The sequence below is a fragment of the Solea solea genome, chromosome 2 (genome assembly GCF_958295425.1).
Source record: "Solea solea chromosome 2, fSolSol10.1, whole genome shotgun sequence".
Taxonomy (NCBI): domain Eukaryota; kingdom Metazoa; phylum Chordata; class Actinopteri; order Pleuronectiformes; family Soleidae; genus Solea; species Solea solea.
The window spans coordinates 555,001-574,116 of NC_081135.1; the positions used below are offsets into that span (position 1 = coordinate 555,001).

Sequence of the window (19,116 nt, forward strand, 5' to 3'; positions counted from 1 at the left end):
ATCAGGACTGGGTTTAAAGATTCACACTCCCCTGAGGATGATCCCCATTGATTGTAGTGTCACGTTCTTCTTTGTTTTGTTCACATATTGAAACGTCTGTGATAAAATGAACTAACCTTCATTTCTCCTTTGGGCTAAATTTAAAGATTCATTATGGAATTAAACTAAATTGCACTTTTTCATTCATTCAGTCATTCACACACTTTAAAATCTTATTTGATCAAATAATTCATCAATCAACAGGAGCTGCTGCTCTACTGCTGCCTCGTGTGGTCACTCTGTGTCACTGCGGTTAATGAAAATGAAGCTTTTTAAAATAAGACATTTGAACTTAGTGATGGATCAACAACTCCTGTGTGTGTGTCCGTCTGTGTGTGTGTCCGTGTGTGTGTGTGTGTCCGTGTGTCTGTGTGTGTGTGTCCGTGTGTGTCCGTGTGTCACAGCAGCTGAGCCAAACAGACAGAAGTAGACATTTATTATGAATCAGGAGGAGGAAGATGTGTAAGAGGAGGAGGCAGGAGAGACAGAAGGAGAAGGAAAGATGGAGGGTATGAGGAGGAGGAAGAGAAGGAGAGAGGAGGATGATTTGGGCCCCTGGTCAGTGTCGCCACCACTGCCCTTAGCTCCGCCCCTGCTCACATTTACCACCCAATACAACAGCCACAGGTCGCCGTGGCAACGACACGCTCACGTAAACACCCCCTGTCCGGTGAGTGAGTGAAAACAATTAAGATGAATGAATGAATAATCCAGCGCGGACATTTTTGAGATGATTTTCTTTTAAAATCTCGACGACGCGCTGCCTGGAAATGATGTTCATCACCATGGCAACGCAGACACTGCTCCAGGAAACATGAGGGACATTTGTTCTCCCCTGAATGAGCGTGAATGAGTGAATGAATGAATGAATGGAGGGAGGGAGGAAACCGATTGTTTTCATCTGCCACAGTGACAGAGTGAGGATTGTTGGAGGACAGATGAGTGAATGAAACACTCATTCATTCACGCATTCACTCACTCTTCTTCTCTCGCAGTGAAACCGACGATCATCGACGTGGGAATCTACGTGAACAGCATCGGTCCTGTGTCGTCCATTGACATGGTGAGACTCTGCCTCATCACCCTCTCATTTCTCCTCATTTTCATTCATTAATAATCAATATTTTTAAGGCTAATCTGTATTAGATTAATGTTAATCCCTGATATTTAGATTTTTATTCCACTTTAATTCTTTCATGATTTATTTCATCTTTAATTTCCATTATTTATGTTAATAGATTAGGGATTAAGGTCATTTTTCCTGTGGATTATGCAAATGAGCAAGTATGGCGTTATTCTGCTATGACAGCTGCTCGACAGAAGGGGGCGATCTCACAGATTTCTTTGCTTCTTTTTCTGTTTTTTTAATGAAAAAATATCTTATCGCGATTTTTTGTTTCCGTTGATTAGCGAGATCATTTCCTTAAAGCGAGCGTGTGACGGTGGATTAACGCCAAAAACAAAATGAATTCAGTCGCTCATTTTATATAAAGTCGTCAGACAGACAGACAGACAGACAGACACAGGTCAATGAAGTCCTCGCTCAAACACACGTCTTTACAAACATTAACTGAGACGTGATAATGAAAGCACTTTATCTCTGGATTCAGCAGATGCTGAGTCCAGGCTGTTGCTAGGCAACATAACATATCCCCAGATGTAAAAGCAGTTTTTCTCTCGGCTCATGTTCACACGTTCACAGTGAAACAACAAAAGAAGCAGAATTAACGGATCTGTCAAACTTTTATAGTTCTGGATCCAACTAAAGGTGAAACATCAGGGTCCAAAAACCAAGTCTGGAGACTAAAAACTACCTGAGCTTCGGACTCCAAACGTAGTGGCCCCAGCATAAGACATGCGGTCCAAACGTGAGGTCCAAACATGAGGTCCAAACGTGGAGCTGTGAGGTCCAAACATGAGGTCCAAACGTGGAGCTGTGAGGTCCGAACATGAGGTCCAAACGTGGAGCTGTGAGGTCCAAACATGAGGTCCAAACGTGGAGCTGTGAGGTCCGAACATGAGGTCCAAACGTGGAGCTGTGAGGTCCAAACATGAGGTCCAAACATGAGGTCCAAACGTGGAGCTGTGAGGTCCAAACATGAGGTCCAAACGTGGAGCTGTGAGGTCCGAACATGAGGTCCAAACGTGGAGCTGTGAGGTCCAAACATGAGGTCCAAACGTGGAGCTGTGACGTCCAAACATGAGGTCCAAACGTGGAGCTGTGAGGTCCAAACAAATGTTGGGCCCAGCATAAGTGGACTGTGAGGCCTTACTGCACGCTTGAAGCCCGACTGCGGCCTGGTCAAAAAGTTAGGGGTCGTAAAGTGTGGCCTCATGGACCGAGGGACAAAGACATTCCTCTGACCCCCACTTTCAATGAGGGGGGGGCCCAGAGTAGGCCGGACTCAAACTCCCAGAAACCACTGCAGCAGACGGCTCGTTGCCCATGGAGCTGTGAGGGCCAAACTTTCAGTCCCAGAGTAAAACACACCAAGTTTCAAGAACTTTGGTGGAACTCAAGACAAGGACTGGATTAGTAGTCCACAATTTTAACAAAGTGATATCATTTTGTGAGCTAAAGTAATGTAAATGTTCAGGTCCTAGCTCTGAGCCATGAGTTCCAACATGTGGCTGTGGGTCCCAGAACCGTACCTTGAGGTCCTCGTTTGCTGCCAAAGGCAGGAACCACCTAAAGCTAATGTTAGTCCTAACACTAAGTTTAGTTTAGTAAACTTCTTAAATGTCAACATTTTCTTTGTTGATTTTTTATTTTGAAACTCTGACAGCTTCTTCCTGTCGCATCAATCACTTCAAGCCTGATGATCCACTTTCTGTGATTGACTCTCATTAGAAACAAGTGGATTTTTTTTGTGTGCGCGCTGTGTGTGCGCTGTGTGTGCGCGCTGTGTGTGTGTGTGTGCTGTGTGTGCGCGAGCTCTCGGCAGAATAATTGAGTGTGTAGAGATTGAAGGACACAGTGTCCTCTCTGCTCTAAGAAGACAGATGCAACTCACTCACTCACTCGAATTTACCTGTGAGTTTGTCAACTTTGTTTTGGAACATACGTACATGTATGTATATATATATATATATATATATATATATATATATATATATATATATATATATATATATATATATATATATATATATATATATATATTATTATAATGTTCAGTGTTGAGATGACATGACGTTTAAAGCTAAAATAAAACAATGAAGCCAGGTCTTAGACGTGTGTGTGTGTGTGTGTGTGTGTGTGTGTGTGTGTGTAAGTAAAGGTCACGCAGGTTGACGGTAACAACAGGAAGTCTTTTATTCTGAAGGTCAGGGCTCATCTGTGTGGTTTTGGCAGAAAAGTAGGCGGCGCCGTGAGTCACCTACTGTACTTTAAACGAGATGAAACAAAAACATGACCCTGATCAAATCTACGTCACTTTAAGTTTCTACGATGTCACATGATCGCGTCTTTTTCTACGTCACGCGGTCGCGTCACGCGGTCGCATCTTTATCTACGTCACACGGTCGCGTCTTTATCTACGTCACTTTAAGTTTCTACGATGTCACATGATCGCGTCTTTTTCTACGTCACGCGGTCGCGTCTTTATCTACGTCACTTTAAGTTTCTACGATGTCACATGATCGCGTCACGCGGTCGCGTCTTTATCTACGTCACACGGTCGCGTCTTTATCTACGTCACTTTAAGTTTCTACGATGTCACATGATCGCGTCTTTTTCTACGTCACGCGGTCGCGTCTTTATCTACGTCACTTTAAGTTTCTACGATGTCACATGATCGCGTCACGCGGTCGCGTCTTTATCTACGTCACACGGTCGCGTCTTTATCTACGTCACTTTAAGTTTCTACGATGTCACATGATCACGTCTTTTTCTACGTCACGCGGTCGCGTCTTTATGTCACGCAGTCGCATCTTTATCTACGTCACATGACCGCGTGACTCTCTGACCTCTGAGGACAGTGATTGGAATATTTCCCAAACCTAAATTCCTGTGGAAAGTTTCCTTTAAAAGCCTCATAAATCAATGGGATTATAATGAATAAGAAGAAAGATTAATTAAAGATTAAAAGTGCTTTTCTGGAACTTTTCCAGGTCGTTTGATGTTTATTGATTTCACTCGTCCTGAATGACACTGGTCTGAAGTCTGTCCACTGACTGTTGGACACTTTGACTCTTTTGTCTTTTACTGTTCACTCAGAAGACAGAAGCAGCTCTTTGGACACTCGTCTGTCCGTTTCCTCTGCTGTTGGACAGTTGGACAAACTAAAGAGACGTTTTTGTTAAAGCGTCCCCATGTGTCCACAACCATGAAGCTGAAAGATCTCAGATCCAAACGTCACTGTGGACGTTCTCCAGAACCAACACAGACCATCTTCTGCTGTTTTTAACCGTAAACGTTAAAGAACGTCGTCCACGGCCAGTTCTGTGGACACGTCTCGTGTCTTCTGTCCTCTATGTTTAGCTGCAGTTGTCTCCTCTGATCTTGTCCTCTTCCCTCACAGGAATATCAGATCGACATCATCTTCGCTCAGACCTGGGTGGACACGCGTCTGCGCTACAACAGCAGCAGCATGAGGATTCTCACCCTCAACAGGTGCAGACGCCCGCGTGTGTGGCATGAATGAATGAATGAATGAATGAATGAATGAATGAATGAACAAACGAACGACCTTTAGTGTGGAGAGTCCTCACGTCTCCGTCTCTGGTCCACAGTAACATGGTGGGCCTGATCTGGTTACCCGACACCATCTTCAGGAATTCCAAAACTGCCGATTCTCACTGGATTACGACGCCCAATCAGCTGCTGCGGATCTGGAATAACGGGAAGATACTCTACACTCTGAGGTGACGATCAAAACAAGTCACGTTTCCACTCGACTCTGACGCAGAGGGCGCCCCCTACGGGCTGCAGCTTATTCACATCATTAGCAACAACAGAGCTACATTTGAGAACACCTTCTGAGGTCATAGGTCACACTGCAGCCCACCGTAATCCCTAATCTGAGCAATGACTGAAACCATTAAGAAGAAAAACATTGTGGATTATTTTCTTTCAGAATAAATCATTTTGTGTTAGATTTCTGAAATATTTGAGAGATTTATTATAATAATAATAATAATAATAATAATAATAATGATGATAATAATAATACTAAACTCTCAGCACTTAGCCAGCCATGTTTTTACCTGCTATTTTATTTCACTGTACACGTACGTTTGGATTAAGATGGAGCGAGAGATTATTCTTGAGTTAGTGAGTTATTGACAGTGTGATCACACGCTGCTACAGTCCTGTGTAATCTGCACTGAATCTTTTAGATTTTATAAGATGAAAACAATCATATGGGAGTTTGACAGCAGCACTGACACAGACGCTGTTTCAAGACGAGAAAGTGTGGATTTGTTTTACTGCGTCTCTGACATCCATGATGAAGACGAAGAAGACGAAGAAGAAGAAGTGCACAACGTGATATAAGCAAAGATGAACACACCGTGTGCTTCATGGACCGCGAAATGAAGGATCCGGAGCATTTTGGCTGCCTTGAATGTAATTGTCTAAGTGTTTCTCTCTCTGTGTGTGTCTGTCTGTCTGTCTGTCTGTCTGTCTGTCTGTGTGTGTGTGTGTGTGTGTGTGTGTGTGTGTGTGTGTGTGTGTACAGGATGACCATCAATGCAGAATGCCAGCTGCAGCTCCATAATTTCCCGATGGACGAACACTCCTGTCCTCTCGTCTTCTCCAGCTGTGAGTTTTGGCCGCGCACACACACACACACAGACAGACAGACAGACACACACGCACACACACAAGCAAAGAAAATAAATAACAAATGTTCACGCATGACATCACCTGCCAAGAAAATGCTTTAAAAGCAAAACAGACGAGGAAGCAGCAGGAACGACAGGTTTGATTTAAGTCGGACAGGAAATATGAATATTAATGTCACTAATGATTATTATTATTATTATTATTATGTACATTAATATTCATATAACTAATATTGATGATTAGTTTCCCCATGAATTCATTACATATTTCCTTGTTTTTGTCCACAAACATGAAAATGATTCAGTTTGAATGAATTCTTTGTTTTTATGGAGCAAAGAAAACAGGAAATATTCACATTTAAGAAGCTGAAAATTGACCCTGCTGTGATGTAAATGTTGTAAAATGAGCTCTGTGCACGTTTATTTGTTGTTTTGTTGAAAAAGTCCGTTTCTATGCAGATGATACAGGAGGAGGTTTCTCTGAAAATATTCACATTTAACCTGATTTAAATATTAAGAAAAACTCTACACTGATGAATTCATTAGTTTGGTTCAGAAAATATGGAAAAATGATTCAATGTCTTTGTTTTATGGAGCAAAGAAACAAGAGTTTAAATTGTCTTTGTCCAGATTTCTGCTGGTTGGTCTTTCCAGCTCAATACTCCCCTCTGGAAAGGGTAACCAGAACAACTCCACTGTCTTTCTGAAGGTTTATTCCACATACACAGTTAAGCAGCAGTCAGTTAGCAGTTTGTTAGCTACTAACTACAGTCAGCTTGTAAAACCGACAAGTCGTACAGGTTCTGATGCTAGATAGATTTACAAAGGCTCATACCGAGGCGATATATAACAAAACATGGCTTTGACGACGGTGCTTTGATACCAGTTACAACAATGAACAGATAAATAGCTTTGCCTGCTAGAAAGTTCTACAGTCTTTTTCAGTGATTTTCAAATGAAATACATACAGTATATACGTACAGTATATATACATATATATATACATATATATATACACACACACACATATATATATATACATACATACATATATACATACGTGTGTGTGTATATATATATATACACATACACACACGTATGTATATATGTATATATATATATATATATATATGTGTGTGTGTATGCATATATATATACACCACATATGTATGTATGTGTGTGTATATATATATATGTGTGTGTGTATATATATATATATATATATATATATGTATATATGTACATACATACATACATACATACACACACACACACACACACACATATGTATGTATATAGATACACATATACACATACATACATATATACTGAATATATGTATATATATATATACACATAGAATATAGTATATTATACAGCGAGTGTGGGCGGTGACAGAGCGTTTGCTTTCTCAAGCGGAGAAAAAGGAAAAGAGTGTCTGTGTCGATAAAGTTGTGATTTAAAGGTCGTCAGAGAAAATGAAAGTGGGCTTTTGTTGATTTTGAGCTGGTGGAGAAAAGACATGAGAACATTGTTCTCTGAGGAAATTTCACACAACAACAAGCAACAGTGACTTGTTCCACTGGATCAGAGAAAACACCTGAGGCTGAGAGACGACAGGGCCATCCCATAATATCACACACACACACACACACACACAGCTGCGTTCACTCATCTATATCATTACATATCATATTATCATGTGAATGTGACCATTAACTGTCCTGGTTCTTGAAAACCTCTCACTCACATGTGAAAGTTGAAGAGTCGCAAACAAGAGACGACGATTTCTCTTTGTGCTGAGAATTATTTACACAATCAAACTAAATGTAACGTATCAAACGTGACAAAATATTCACGAGGAAAAAAACTGTAATGTTACTAAATAATGAGAATTATTTACACAATCAAACTAAATGTAACTTATCAAACGTGACAAAATATTCACGAGGAAAAAAACTGTAATGTTACTAAAGAATGAGAATTATTTACACAATCAAACTAAATGTAACGTATCAAACGTGACAAAATATTCACGAGGAAAAAAACTGTAATGTTACTAAAGAATGAGAATTATTTACACAATCAAACTAAATGTAACGTATCAAACGTGACAAAATATTCACGAGGTGTGTGTGTGTGTGTGCAGACACAGAGACATTGAGTGTAAATGAACTTCATGTGTCTGCTCTCAGTGAAATGATTCACAGTAATAATTCTCTGCCTTCAGCTTTTCTCTGTATATGAACTCGTCTCATTACTGGAGACTCTCTCTCACACACACACACACACACACTCCTTAAGGAAGCGACGCTGCTTTTCAAACATCTCCAAGCAGCTATTTATCAATTTACACGTTAAGTATAGCATTTAAAGTCAGAATTCTGTGTCGTGTATATCACACACATTTAAATCACCACTCAACAAAAATAATCTACAATAAGTCACTGTGAGGCAGAAGTTTGTAAACCACTCACTCTCCCACACCAAACGTCATAGAGAAAATCAGTGATTTTAGCTGCTGGTCCTCTGCTGCCTCGTGTGGTCATTTTGTGTCACTGAGGTTAATGTGAACAATGGACTTTAAATGCTGAATTCACAAAAATAAGACATTAGAACTCAGTGATGTGATGTTCTCTGTGGACTTTGGTGTGGGAGAGTGAGTGGTTTCCAAGCGTCTGTCTCACAGTGAGATAAAGACGTGGTAGACTTTGATGGTAAAGGTACAGTGCGTAACATTTAACAACATTTGTTGATGACTTCAGTTTCTGCCACAAACCCGGTGTCAGACACAAGTGTTTGGACCGTGTTCAGCTGCATCTGAGAATTACACATTTCACAGCAGACGGTTAGTGAGATGAAGACGAGCAGCAGAGGAAGAGGAGGAGAGCAGAGGTGACGGATAATCTCCCTCCGTCATTGTCCTCCAGAGTCCCATCTGATAATGAAGCTGAGATTCCACCAGTGTCCAAACACATAATCATCTCTTCCACACGGACGACGTCGACAAGCAAAGAATTACAAGTGGCTTCATTACGGCTGTAATCAGAGAGGATTCCACTCCTCGTCCTGAACACAGACGAGACCACGCCTCTCAAACAACTCACATGACCTGGGGGTCAATGAGTATCTTGTGTGGCGAATGGACACCAAAATGGACACCAATATTCAAAATGGCCGACTTCCTGTTGCGTCAAGATCGTGGTTCCAATCGACTCTTTTGTTCGTCTTGGTCGATAACATCTTCCCACCAAGTTTCGGGAAATTCGGTGGAACTTAATTTTGGCTCAGTTTTCACCTTGGGGGCGCTATAGAGCCCTTGAGCAAGGCACAGTTTTGGGCACTATGCCAAGATGGCATTCCCACCAGACCTGACCTCCGTACAACGTTTCAAGAGTTTTTCTGCACGTTAACTTCCTCAAAAATGATCGCAAATTACAAAACACCCAAGATTTGTGAGGACCAGAACGGGACCAAAATGTGTGGGCGGGGCCTAAAGCCGAACTACGCAGGATTTTTTTTACCCTAATTTAACAGCATCAGAGTCAGAGAGATTGGCGGCTGTTTCTACTGCCCCCTACTGTCTGTTAGCAGAAAACCAGCCAAAGTCAGTGGCTCTGATTTAAGTTGTAACAAACAATACCTTTTAGCACCTGCAGGGGGCGCAGGGCTGAGAGCTAATCCTACTCTGTGTTACTTTACGAAAAGGTTCCAGCTGTTTTTCATCTGAAGGACAAGTTGAGACAGAATCAGAGAGTGTAACAAACACTTGTAACTATGACGACGGTGAAAGGGTGAGAGTGTTGGCAGTGCAGATGATTGTGTGAAACTTCACAGCAGCTCTGTTTCTTTTCATCAGACTCATTTCCTCTTCCTGGTCAAACACGGTCGTCCTCAAAACGAGGACATTTACATAATTAGTGTCTGTTTTTCTCCACAGACGAGCAGACGCTCATTTAACCACCAACAAAAGTGGAAATAAAGACGTTGAAACGACTCGTTTGTGTTTGAACAACACTGGACTTATCCACGGCGATGAAATGTAACCGATTCATTTATGATCTTATCAAAAATCACTCTTATTTCTACATGAATAATGAATTATGAGGTGAACAAATACGTGACAGGAGGAGCACGGTGATCAAAGACAACACAACAGCACAACACGCAGCTACAACAACTTTGTCAGAAAGTAAATTAAAAAAACACAAAGCAAAAATGATTTCAACTTTTCCACTGAATCGTACTTTTGTTCCAGTTTTAGGTTCCAAAGTTCAAGAGTTTAATGTCCTACCACAGTCTGGTCCTGGTCCTGGTCCTGGTCCTGGTTCTAAACTCGCCATCAAAAACTCTCCTTTACAACAAAAGATCAGAAGGTGAAATAAATCAAGCCTTTAAATGAAATCAGTTAATGTTCATAAAATTCAACAATCATTATTGTAAGCGACCAAATCAATCGTTAAGAAATGGATTCAAACAATAAATCAATAAATCATTCATCTCTAAATAAACATTGTTAAATCAACAGGCTAACAGACTAAATCTAATGGGCTAACATGCTAACAAACAAAATCTAATGGGCCAACATGCTAACAAACTAAATCTAATGGGCTAACATGCTAACAAACAAAATCTAATGGGCTAACATGCTAACAAACAAAATCTAATGGGCTAACATGCTAACAAACTAAATCTAATGGGCTAACATGCTAACAAACTAAATCTAATGGGCTAACATGCTAACAAACAAAATCTAATGGGCTAACATGCTAACAAACAAAATCTAATGGGCTAACATGCTAACAAACTAAATCTAATGGGCTAACATGCTAACAAACTAAATCTAATGGGCTAACATGCTAACAAACAAAATCTAATGGGCTAACATGCTAACAAACAAAATCTAATGAGCTAACATACAAATGTTAATATGCGAAAAACAAAACAGAGATAAAGAACTCACCACTGCCTGGTGAAACATTCATGTGTTGTGTTTAATCCAGATTCAGACCATGTGTGTGCTTCTTTGGACTCTCAGGTGGTAAAGAGGAAGTGACCTCAGTGACCAGGAAACATAAAGTAACAGGAAGTGACATCAAACTGACCCAGAAGTTCTTCATTTATTATTATTGCTTCTTTTTCTTTTGTCCAAATTAAACCATTCAAAACCCGATGTATTGATATTTTAAATAATGAGTTACATGATGGTGAATAAAGAAAGTGATTTTAAATGTTTATTAACTGTTTTGACGCGTTTTTCAGACGGCTACGATTTTAAATGTTTATTAACTGTTTTGACGCGTTTTTCAGACGGTTACGATTTTAAATGTTTATTAACTGTTTTGACGCGTTTTTCAGACGGTTACGATTTTAAATGTTTATTAACTGTTTTGAGGCGTTTTTCAGATGGTTACGATTTTAAATGTTTAATAACTGTTTTGACGCGTTTTTCAGACGGTTACGATTTTAAATGTTTATTAACCGTTTTGACGCGTTTTTCAGACGGTTACGATTTTAAATGTTTAATAACTGTTTTGACGCGTTTTTCAGACGGTTACGATTTTAAATGTTTATTAACAGTTTTGACGCGTTTTTCAGACGGTTACGATTTTAAATGTTTATTAACTGTTTTGACGCGTTTTTCAGACGGTTACGATTTTAAATGTTTATTAACTGTTTTGACGCGTTTTTCAGACGGTTACGATTTTAAATGTTTATTAACTGTTTTGACGCGTTTTTCAGACGGTTACGATTTTAAATGTTTATTAAGCGTTTTGACGCGTTTTTCAGACGGTTACGATTTTAAATGTTTATTAACCGTTTTGACGCGTTTTTCAGACGGTTACGATTTTAAATGTTTATTAACTGTTTTGACGCGTTTTTCAGACGGTTGCGATTTTAAATGTTTATTAACTGTTTTGACGCGTTTTTCAGACGGTTACGATTTTTAATGTTTATTAACCTTTTTGACGCGTTTTTCAGACAGTTACGATTTTAAATGTTAATTAACTGTTTTGACGCGTTTTTCAGACGGTTACGATTTTAAATGTTTATTAACAGTTTTGACGCGTTTTTCAGACGGTTACGATTTTAAATGTTTATTAACTGTTTTGACGCGTTTTTCAGACGGTTACCCGCGAGACGAGATCATTTACAAGTGGAAGAGAAACTCTGTGGAGACGTCGGATCAGAAATACTGGAGGTTGTACCAGTTTGACTTCATGGGCCTCAGGAACACCACGGACGTCCTCACCACCACGGCAGGTGAGAGGAGGCGGAGCCTTTGCTTCCAGGTCAGAGGTCAGGTTTAGTGTAGCAATACAAATAGGTTCTTCACCAACATTAATCTCCCAGATTAAAGTCTGTGATGATTTCACTCTGTGTTTCTGAGCTTGTGACACGTTCATCAATAATAACACCAGCACATTCACAGGCGGTTAACCTGGTTAACCAGGGTTAACCAGGTTAACCCCGGTCACATGTCTCCCTCCTGCGTTCGTTTGTTTCTCTGTGATGATTCAGTTTTCGGAGATCTGCTCTGCTCTCTGCCTTCATGAATATGAGTGTGATTATGGGATGGATAACAGGGAGCGAATTCTGCTGCTGAATTTAAAATCACAGCCTGAGACTTTCACAATAAAATAAACCTCAAATATTTTGAAGATTAATGAAGACACTCACTTGGCTTGTAACCAGAGGGTTGCCGGTTTGAATCCCCACAGGTTGAGGTCTGCGACATTAGCTTCAAACTTAGCATCCATTTGAAAAATATTTGAACTTTTAATTCTTTGAATAATTTCTGATCGACCGCGTTCACGCTTGTGACCGATCACGTTCACGTTTGTGATCGACCGTGTTCACGTTTGTGATCGACCGCGTTCACGCTTGTGACCGATCATGTTCACGTTTGTGATCGACCGTGTTCACGTTTGTGATCGACCGCGTTCACGTTTGTGATCGACAGTGTTCACGTTTGCGATGGACCGTGTTCACGCTTGTGACCGATCACATTCACGTTTGTGATCGACAGTCTTCACGCTTGTGACCGATCACGTTCACATTTGCGATTGACCGCGTTCACTGTGTTCACGTTTGTGACCGATCACGTTCACTGTGTTCACGTTTGTGACCGATCACGTTCACGTTTGTGACCGATCACGTTCACGTTTGCGATCGATCACGTTCACGTTTGTGACCGATCACGTTCACGTTTGCGATTGACCGCGTTCACTGTGTTCACGTTTGCGATCGATCACGTTCACGTTTGTGACCGATCATGTTCACGTTTGCGATCGATCACGTTCACGTTTGTGATCGACCGCGTTCACGTTTGCGATCGACCGTGTTCACGTTTGTGATCGATCACGATCTCTCTCTCTCTCTCTCTCTCTGATCAGGTGACTACGTGTTGATGACCGTGCACTTTGACCTCAGCAGAAGAATGGGTTACTTCACCATCCAGACGTACATCCCCTGTATCCTGACCGTGGTTCTGTCCTGGGTTTCCTTCTGGATCAAGAGCGACGCCACGCCCGCCCGGACGGCGCTGGGTAACTCACGCAGCAGCACTGTTCATTCTCATGGAAATGTTCCGGCTTTGTTAATGTTGAGTTGTTGCCGTGGTTACGTCTGTGTTTCATGTTCATAACCTCGTTTAACAAAACTCCTCCCACTGTTTCGCCTAAACCGGTCGTTGCTAGGGTTGCTATTAGTCGGCGGCAGCTCCGGGTTTGTGGGAGGAGCTAACGCATCGTTGTTCTACAGTGTTTATGGGTGGGGGACATAAAAGGACGTAAATGGACGTTTGGTCCTCCTGTGAAACGCATTAAAAGACAAAGACGAGGTTTGTTTCCTGTCGGCAATGAAAGAGTTTCATAATAAAAGACTTTTTAGAGGCATTTTACGGTCGTACAGCTGATCATCACAGTGACGTTTTTACTGCATATTCATTTGGCTCAATTTAATATTATATCTGGCATATTTTGAAAGTTTGAAAGTTTTCTGTGACTTTGACTAATGACACTGAAAAAGGTCTCATGGTGTAAAATAAATGTTATTCTAACAAAATCTACTAAATCAGCTCAATGTTAAACTGAAGTTTGTAAACCGCTCACTCTCCCACACCCTCGTCACAGATCCGACTCCGCCCCTCGTCACAGACCCGACACCGCCCCTCGTCACAGACCCGACACCGCCCCTCGTCACAGACCCGTCTCCGCCCCTCGTCACAGACCCGACTCCGCCCCTCGTCACACACCCGACTCCGCCCCTGTTGTTTGGTGATATAATGATCAGAGTGAAGAGCTGAGAGCAGCTGACGCTTCAAACCACAATCTCATTTCACAACGTGGAGTTTGACTTGGATTCATTTACCAGAAATGAACTCTTCATCAATAAAATATACTTAAATATGAAGATGAATAAAGCAGCGTTGTCCTCGCAGCTGCCGTCCTGCCGGCAGGTGGCGCTGTGTCCTTGACTCACTTCTCAGGTCCGCCTCTCTTGTGTCACGGATAACGCTTTGAGCAGATCGGTGAAGTTACAGCTCACTTCCTGTTTTGTGCCAAAATTCCGATGATTGCAGTGGCCACGCCCCTTTTGCATCTTTGATGTGTTTTTTTATAAATCTTGGTACGATGATCACGCCCAGAAGAGTTCATTCATTTATGAAACTTACCAAACGCCAAGATGGATGGCAAAATTCAAAATGGCCGTCTTTGTTCGACATGTTGGTGCAACGTAGTTTCCTTGATGATTCTTTTTTTTTGATGATCCGATTTGCATTTTGTCGCTGAAAAAATTCGATATTTTTGGTAAAAAAAACTTTTTTTATTTTTATTTATTATTTGATTGTAGAAAAAAAAGTCAATTGTAGTTTGTTTTTCTCTATACATGTGGACGTGTGGACGTCTCTGGAGAAGTGAAGCTCTCGTCCGTCCACTTAAATGACAGTTAGCGTCTCTATTCTCGTCAAACACACACACACACACACACACAGCAGTGGTCAGGGAATGACCGGTGACGTGCGACGACTCTTAATTGTTCCACGATGTCGCAAAACGGCGTGTACAAAACGAACGCACAAGGAATAACTGCGACATCTGTCTGACGGAGGACAAAAGGACCGTTATGTGGCGCCACCCACAGGTTTCATGATTCACTACACTCTGTTCAGACTCAGATGAGTTTGTTTTTCAAAAAATAAATACAAATACATCTTGTAAATTAATGACAACTGTGTGTTTTTAAATGTTTAGAAAATTTGAATAAAAAAACATTTCTGTGAACCATCTGTGGGCCCTGACCCACTCTTTGAGAACCACTGGTTTATAGAATGCCAAAATATAATTGTCTATAGATTATTATCATGGATTAGGACGGGATTATAAAGATTTGTTTTGAAATGTTTGGAAAAATAAATAATAATCCCGTCAAGGTAAATCATTTAAAAATCTGTTACAATATAATAATAAAACAGGCTTAAAAATCAGAATCAGAATCTGAATAAAATCTAATCTTAGCCATATTCTTCTTTTTTTTTTTAACTATGACATTTTAAGTTCCCAAAAAATTAGGTAAATAAAGTTTGAAGTTGTCTGATTTTGGCGTCGTCATGGTTTCAGACTTCAGTGATAAAATAAATAAAATAATAAAGTTTTAATCTCCTCACAAACAAAATCCATCCTTTTCAAACAGAGATGAACTCAGAGACGTTAGTGTCCACCGGGGACATCGATATCTACTGCTGTGACACGCTCTCTTCCTCCTCCTCTTCCTCCTCTTCTCTCTCTCTGTGTCTCTTTCATCCTCGTCTCCTTTCATGCCACCGTTTTCTCCTCTGGTTTCCATGGAGACGAGTTGCTCTCGTCTATTTTGAGCCGCCTCCACTGGTCTGGTTCTCGTCTAGACTTTTCCCTCATTCTCCTCCTCTTCTTCCTCCTCTTCCTCCTCCTCTTCGTTACATTAAAGCAGTAAAAAGCCGGCGTCCACCGTCTCTCGTTCCAAATCAAGGTCAGGAGTTGTTACTTGAACGCGGCGTTGCCATGGTAACGCCCGGCGTGAGGCGGTGCAGACCTGCACATTTTCAGCTCTGTCATCTGATGCCACAACAAATGAAAAGGTCTCAGATGTTGACCTTTGACCCCTTTGTCCTGTCCACGAGGAAAGAAACAGGGAGGAGTCCCAGTGTCCAGGTCATGTGACTTTGTTGTTGTTGTTTTTAGCTTTGTCGTCATTAATTCCATTGGAAAGTTTCCAATTTGGGATATTCCCAAGTTTCCTGGAAATTTACCGGGAATTTTCCACCGCTATGCAAAACCCTGCGTCCAGAAGAGTCCGTTCATTTACGCAACGTGCCAAGTTGGACACCAAATTCAAAATGGCCGACTTCCTGTTGCGTTGAGGTCTTGGTCCTCATAGACTTATTTGTTCGTCTTGAGCTGAGACACGTCTCCACCCTGTTTCCTGAAATGTGGTGCAACTTAGTTTGTCCTTTGTCCTACCGGGTTTCAACGTAGTGCGGGCCCTCGCAGTGGTGCCCCGCCTGCAGCCCACGCCCCGCCTGCAGCCCACGGCCCGCCTGACACCGGGTAAACTCTGGACTCACACCTACTTCCTGTGTGCAGGTAGTGGCTTGCTGATGCAACACTTCCTGTTTCATGGCGAATGGTTGAAATGTGCGGCCCGCTGCACAGGCGTTTGACCTCAGGGGCAAATTTTACAATAGTTCGGATTCACGTGACAATTTTCATTCATTTTCACGCACATTTGGAGTAAGAGATGAAAGACGGAGAGAAATAATAATTCCTAGAAGAAGAAGAAGTCGTGGCTCCTCTGTGTGAGAGTTCGATAAATGATAAGAAAAAGAACGTTTCCTTAAACGTCTCCAAACACACACTGACATGTTTCCACGCTGATAGTTGCCACGGTTCCCCCGAGGATCTGCTGCTGTTGTTGTGTGAGTGACAGAATGGAGACAAACGTCAGGCGAACGCTCGGCGAGGACCGTGTGTGAGGAGGAAGACTGAGACGCCGCGATGTCGGCGACGATGCCGCGATGTCAACGACATCACACACACACACACACACAGGAGTTGTTGATCCTCTGCTGCCTCCATCACTAAGTTCTAACGTCTTATTTTGTTAAATTCAGCATTTAAAATGATCCGTTCAGACTTAACGCAGTGACACAAAGTGAGCACACGAGGCAGCAGAGGAGCAGCAGATGAGCTTAAATGAGTGATTTTCTCTGTGAGAGAGTGAGTGGTTCACTAACACTAAGAGTTTCCTGTCTCATGGTGGTTAAAAGTTGTGAAGTAGGAGTGTGTGTGTGTGAGTCCGTCACACACACACACACACACACACACACACTCCTCTTGAATGAGTCATGTGTGTGTGTGTGTGTCGCTGCAGGTATCACCACAGTGCTGACCATGACCACGCTGAGCACCGTGGCCAGGAACTCGCTGCCCAGAGTCTCCTACGTCACCGCCATGGACCTGTTCGTCACCGTCTGCTTCCTGTTTGTGTTCGCCGCCATGATCGAGTACGCCATGCTCAACTATTACTCGTACATCCTACGCAGACCTCCTGCAAAGACCCAGAGGATGGTGAGACACACACACACACACACACACACACACTGTCGCTGATGCTATTGAAATGGTAGGAAATTATTATGTTCCTGTCATCACGTAAAAATCACCAAAATAAAGTTACTTTTACATTTTTATATACATATATATATATACATATATATGTATATATACACATTGGTCATTTAAATGTAATTTAAAAAAATATTACCGTTATTACGAAAATATTTTCAAAAATATTTCAATAATCTGCTCCCAAAAATATTTAAAAATATGCTGTTTGAAAAAAATTCTACCCAAAAAATTGTCGTCACATTTTCAAATCAAAACAATTACAGAAATCAGGAAAATTTCTCTGATTTTACCAAAATATTTCAAAATGTAACGAATAAACTAAAATTGTCATGTTTTCAAATAGTTTTGTTACAAAAACAAAACAGTTTCTGCTCCTATAAAATATTTACTACGTTTTTTACATATTCATCATAATTTTACAAAAAAGGTGGAAACAGGTGGTTATGTGGGCGTGCCACAGAGGCCACGCCCTAACCTGTTTAGGGCTAAACACATACTTCCCGTCGTCTCTCAGACGTCTCAACGTCAACACCAGACATCAGCTCTTCTTCAAAGACTAAAACACCTGTCTCCATGTGGACAGGTAATGATGTTGCTGTTGCTAAGCGCTAACTATGTCTTCCTGTCTTTTCAGGCCTACACGAGCTTCAACTCGGGTCGTAATCCTCGCACCATGATGCCCATGAGCAACTCCCTGTTCTGGCACGACTACGACGACAACTGCATGTACGAGTGTTTGGACGGGAAAGACTGCAAGAGCTTCTTCTGCTGCTACGACGAGTGTAAAGAAGGCGGCTGGAGGAAAGGACGCGTCCACGTCAACATCAGCGAGCTGGATTCCTACTCCCGGGTTTTCTTTCCCACCTCCTTCCTGCTCTTTAACATCGTCTACTGGGTCAGTTACCTCTACCTCTAGTGACCACGACTCCATCTCCCCGAACTCTGAACCCGAGACTCACGATAAGAGGCGGGACACGAGCGTGGACCAGGATCCTTGAGGAAGTCTTGAGGACAGTAAAAAGCTCGGCAGCAGAAAGACGAGGACGTCGACGTGGACTTCAGTGAAGACGGTGAAGCACCCATAGTGCCTTCTTTAGAAAAAGGGTGTCCCGAAAGACAAAGAAACCCCGCCCCCATTATCTTTTGCTGCGTTTCCATCATGGTTCGGTCCGGTTTGGAATGGTAAAGTCCTGGAGGACGTCTTTTTCTCCTGCTCAGTCTGTGGCTGATCAGTCTGGTTTCTAGTGGTTCCCTTTGGTTCACTTTGGCTTTGGTACGTATTTTTCTGTGTTTCCATTGAACTAAAATAACACATCAGTGAGGGCGGAGCTAGAACATATGATGCTGTGTTTCCATCATGGTTCAGTTCAGTTCAGTTCAGTTCAGTTCAGTTCAGTTCAGTTCAGTTCAGTTGAACCGTTCCACTCAGTGGACTTCATCAAGTTGAGGACATTTTGTCCCCCTCACCATTTTGCTCTCGTACTCTCAGTGAAGTGTTTTAAAAAATGAGCTGAACCAGACCAGACCAGACTGAACCAAACCAGACCAGGGCAAACCAGACTGAACCAAACCAAACCACACCAGACTGAACCAAACCAGACCAGACCAGACCAGAGCAAAC

At 41.8% G+C, this 19,116-nt stretch overlaps 1 protein-coding gene and 1 long non-coding RNA gene across 2 annotated transcripts in view; one reads left to right on the forward strand and one right to left on the reverse strand.

The window, feature by feature from the left end:
* LOC131447412 (uncharacterized) overlaps window positions 1-11,184 on the reverse strand; it is a 17,736-nt gene extending 6,552 nt beyond the window's left edge. The window contains exon 1 of the long non-coding RNA XR_009234038.1: window positions 10,121-11,184. This is a non-coding gene — a long non-coding RNA (uncharacterized LOC131447412). The remainder of the gene's footprint in view (window positions 1-10,120) is intronic.
* The window catches only part of LOC131447290 (gamma-aminobutyric acid receptor subunit gamma-3-like), a 28,946-nt gene extending 10,526 nt beyond the window's left edge, over window positions 1-18,420 (forward strand). Inside the window, exons 3-10 of the mRNA XM_058618973.1 lie at window positions 1,035-1,102; window positions 4,563-4,654; window positions 4,774-4,905; window positions 5,721-5,803; window positions 11,953-12,090; window positions 13,224-13,376; window positions 17,239-17,435; window positions 18,130-18,420. Of these exons, the coding sequence (XP_058474956.1) occupies window positions 1,035-1,102; window positions 4,563-4,654; window positions 4,774-4,905; window positions 5,721-5,803; window positions 11,953-12,090; window positions 13,224-13,376; window positions 17,239-17,435; window positions 18,130-18,411 (1,145 nt within the window). The 3' untranslated portion in view covers window positions 18,412-18,420. The remainder of the gene's footprint in view (window positions 1-1,034; window positions 1,103-4,562; window positions 4,655-4,773; window positions 4,906-5,720; window positions 5,804-11,952; window positions 12,091-13,223; window positions 13,377-17,238; window positions 17,436-18,129) is intronic.
* Window positions 18,421-19,116: the final 696 nt, after the last annotated feature.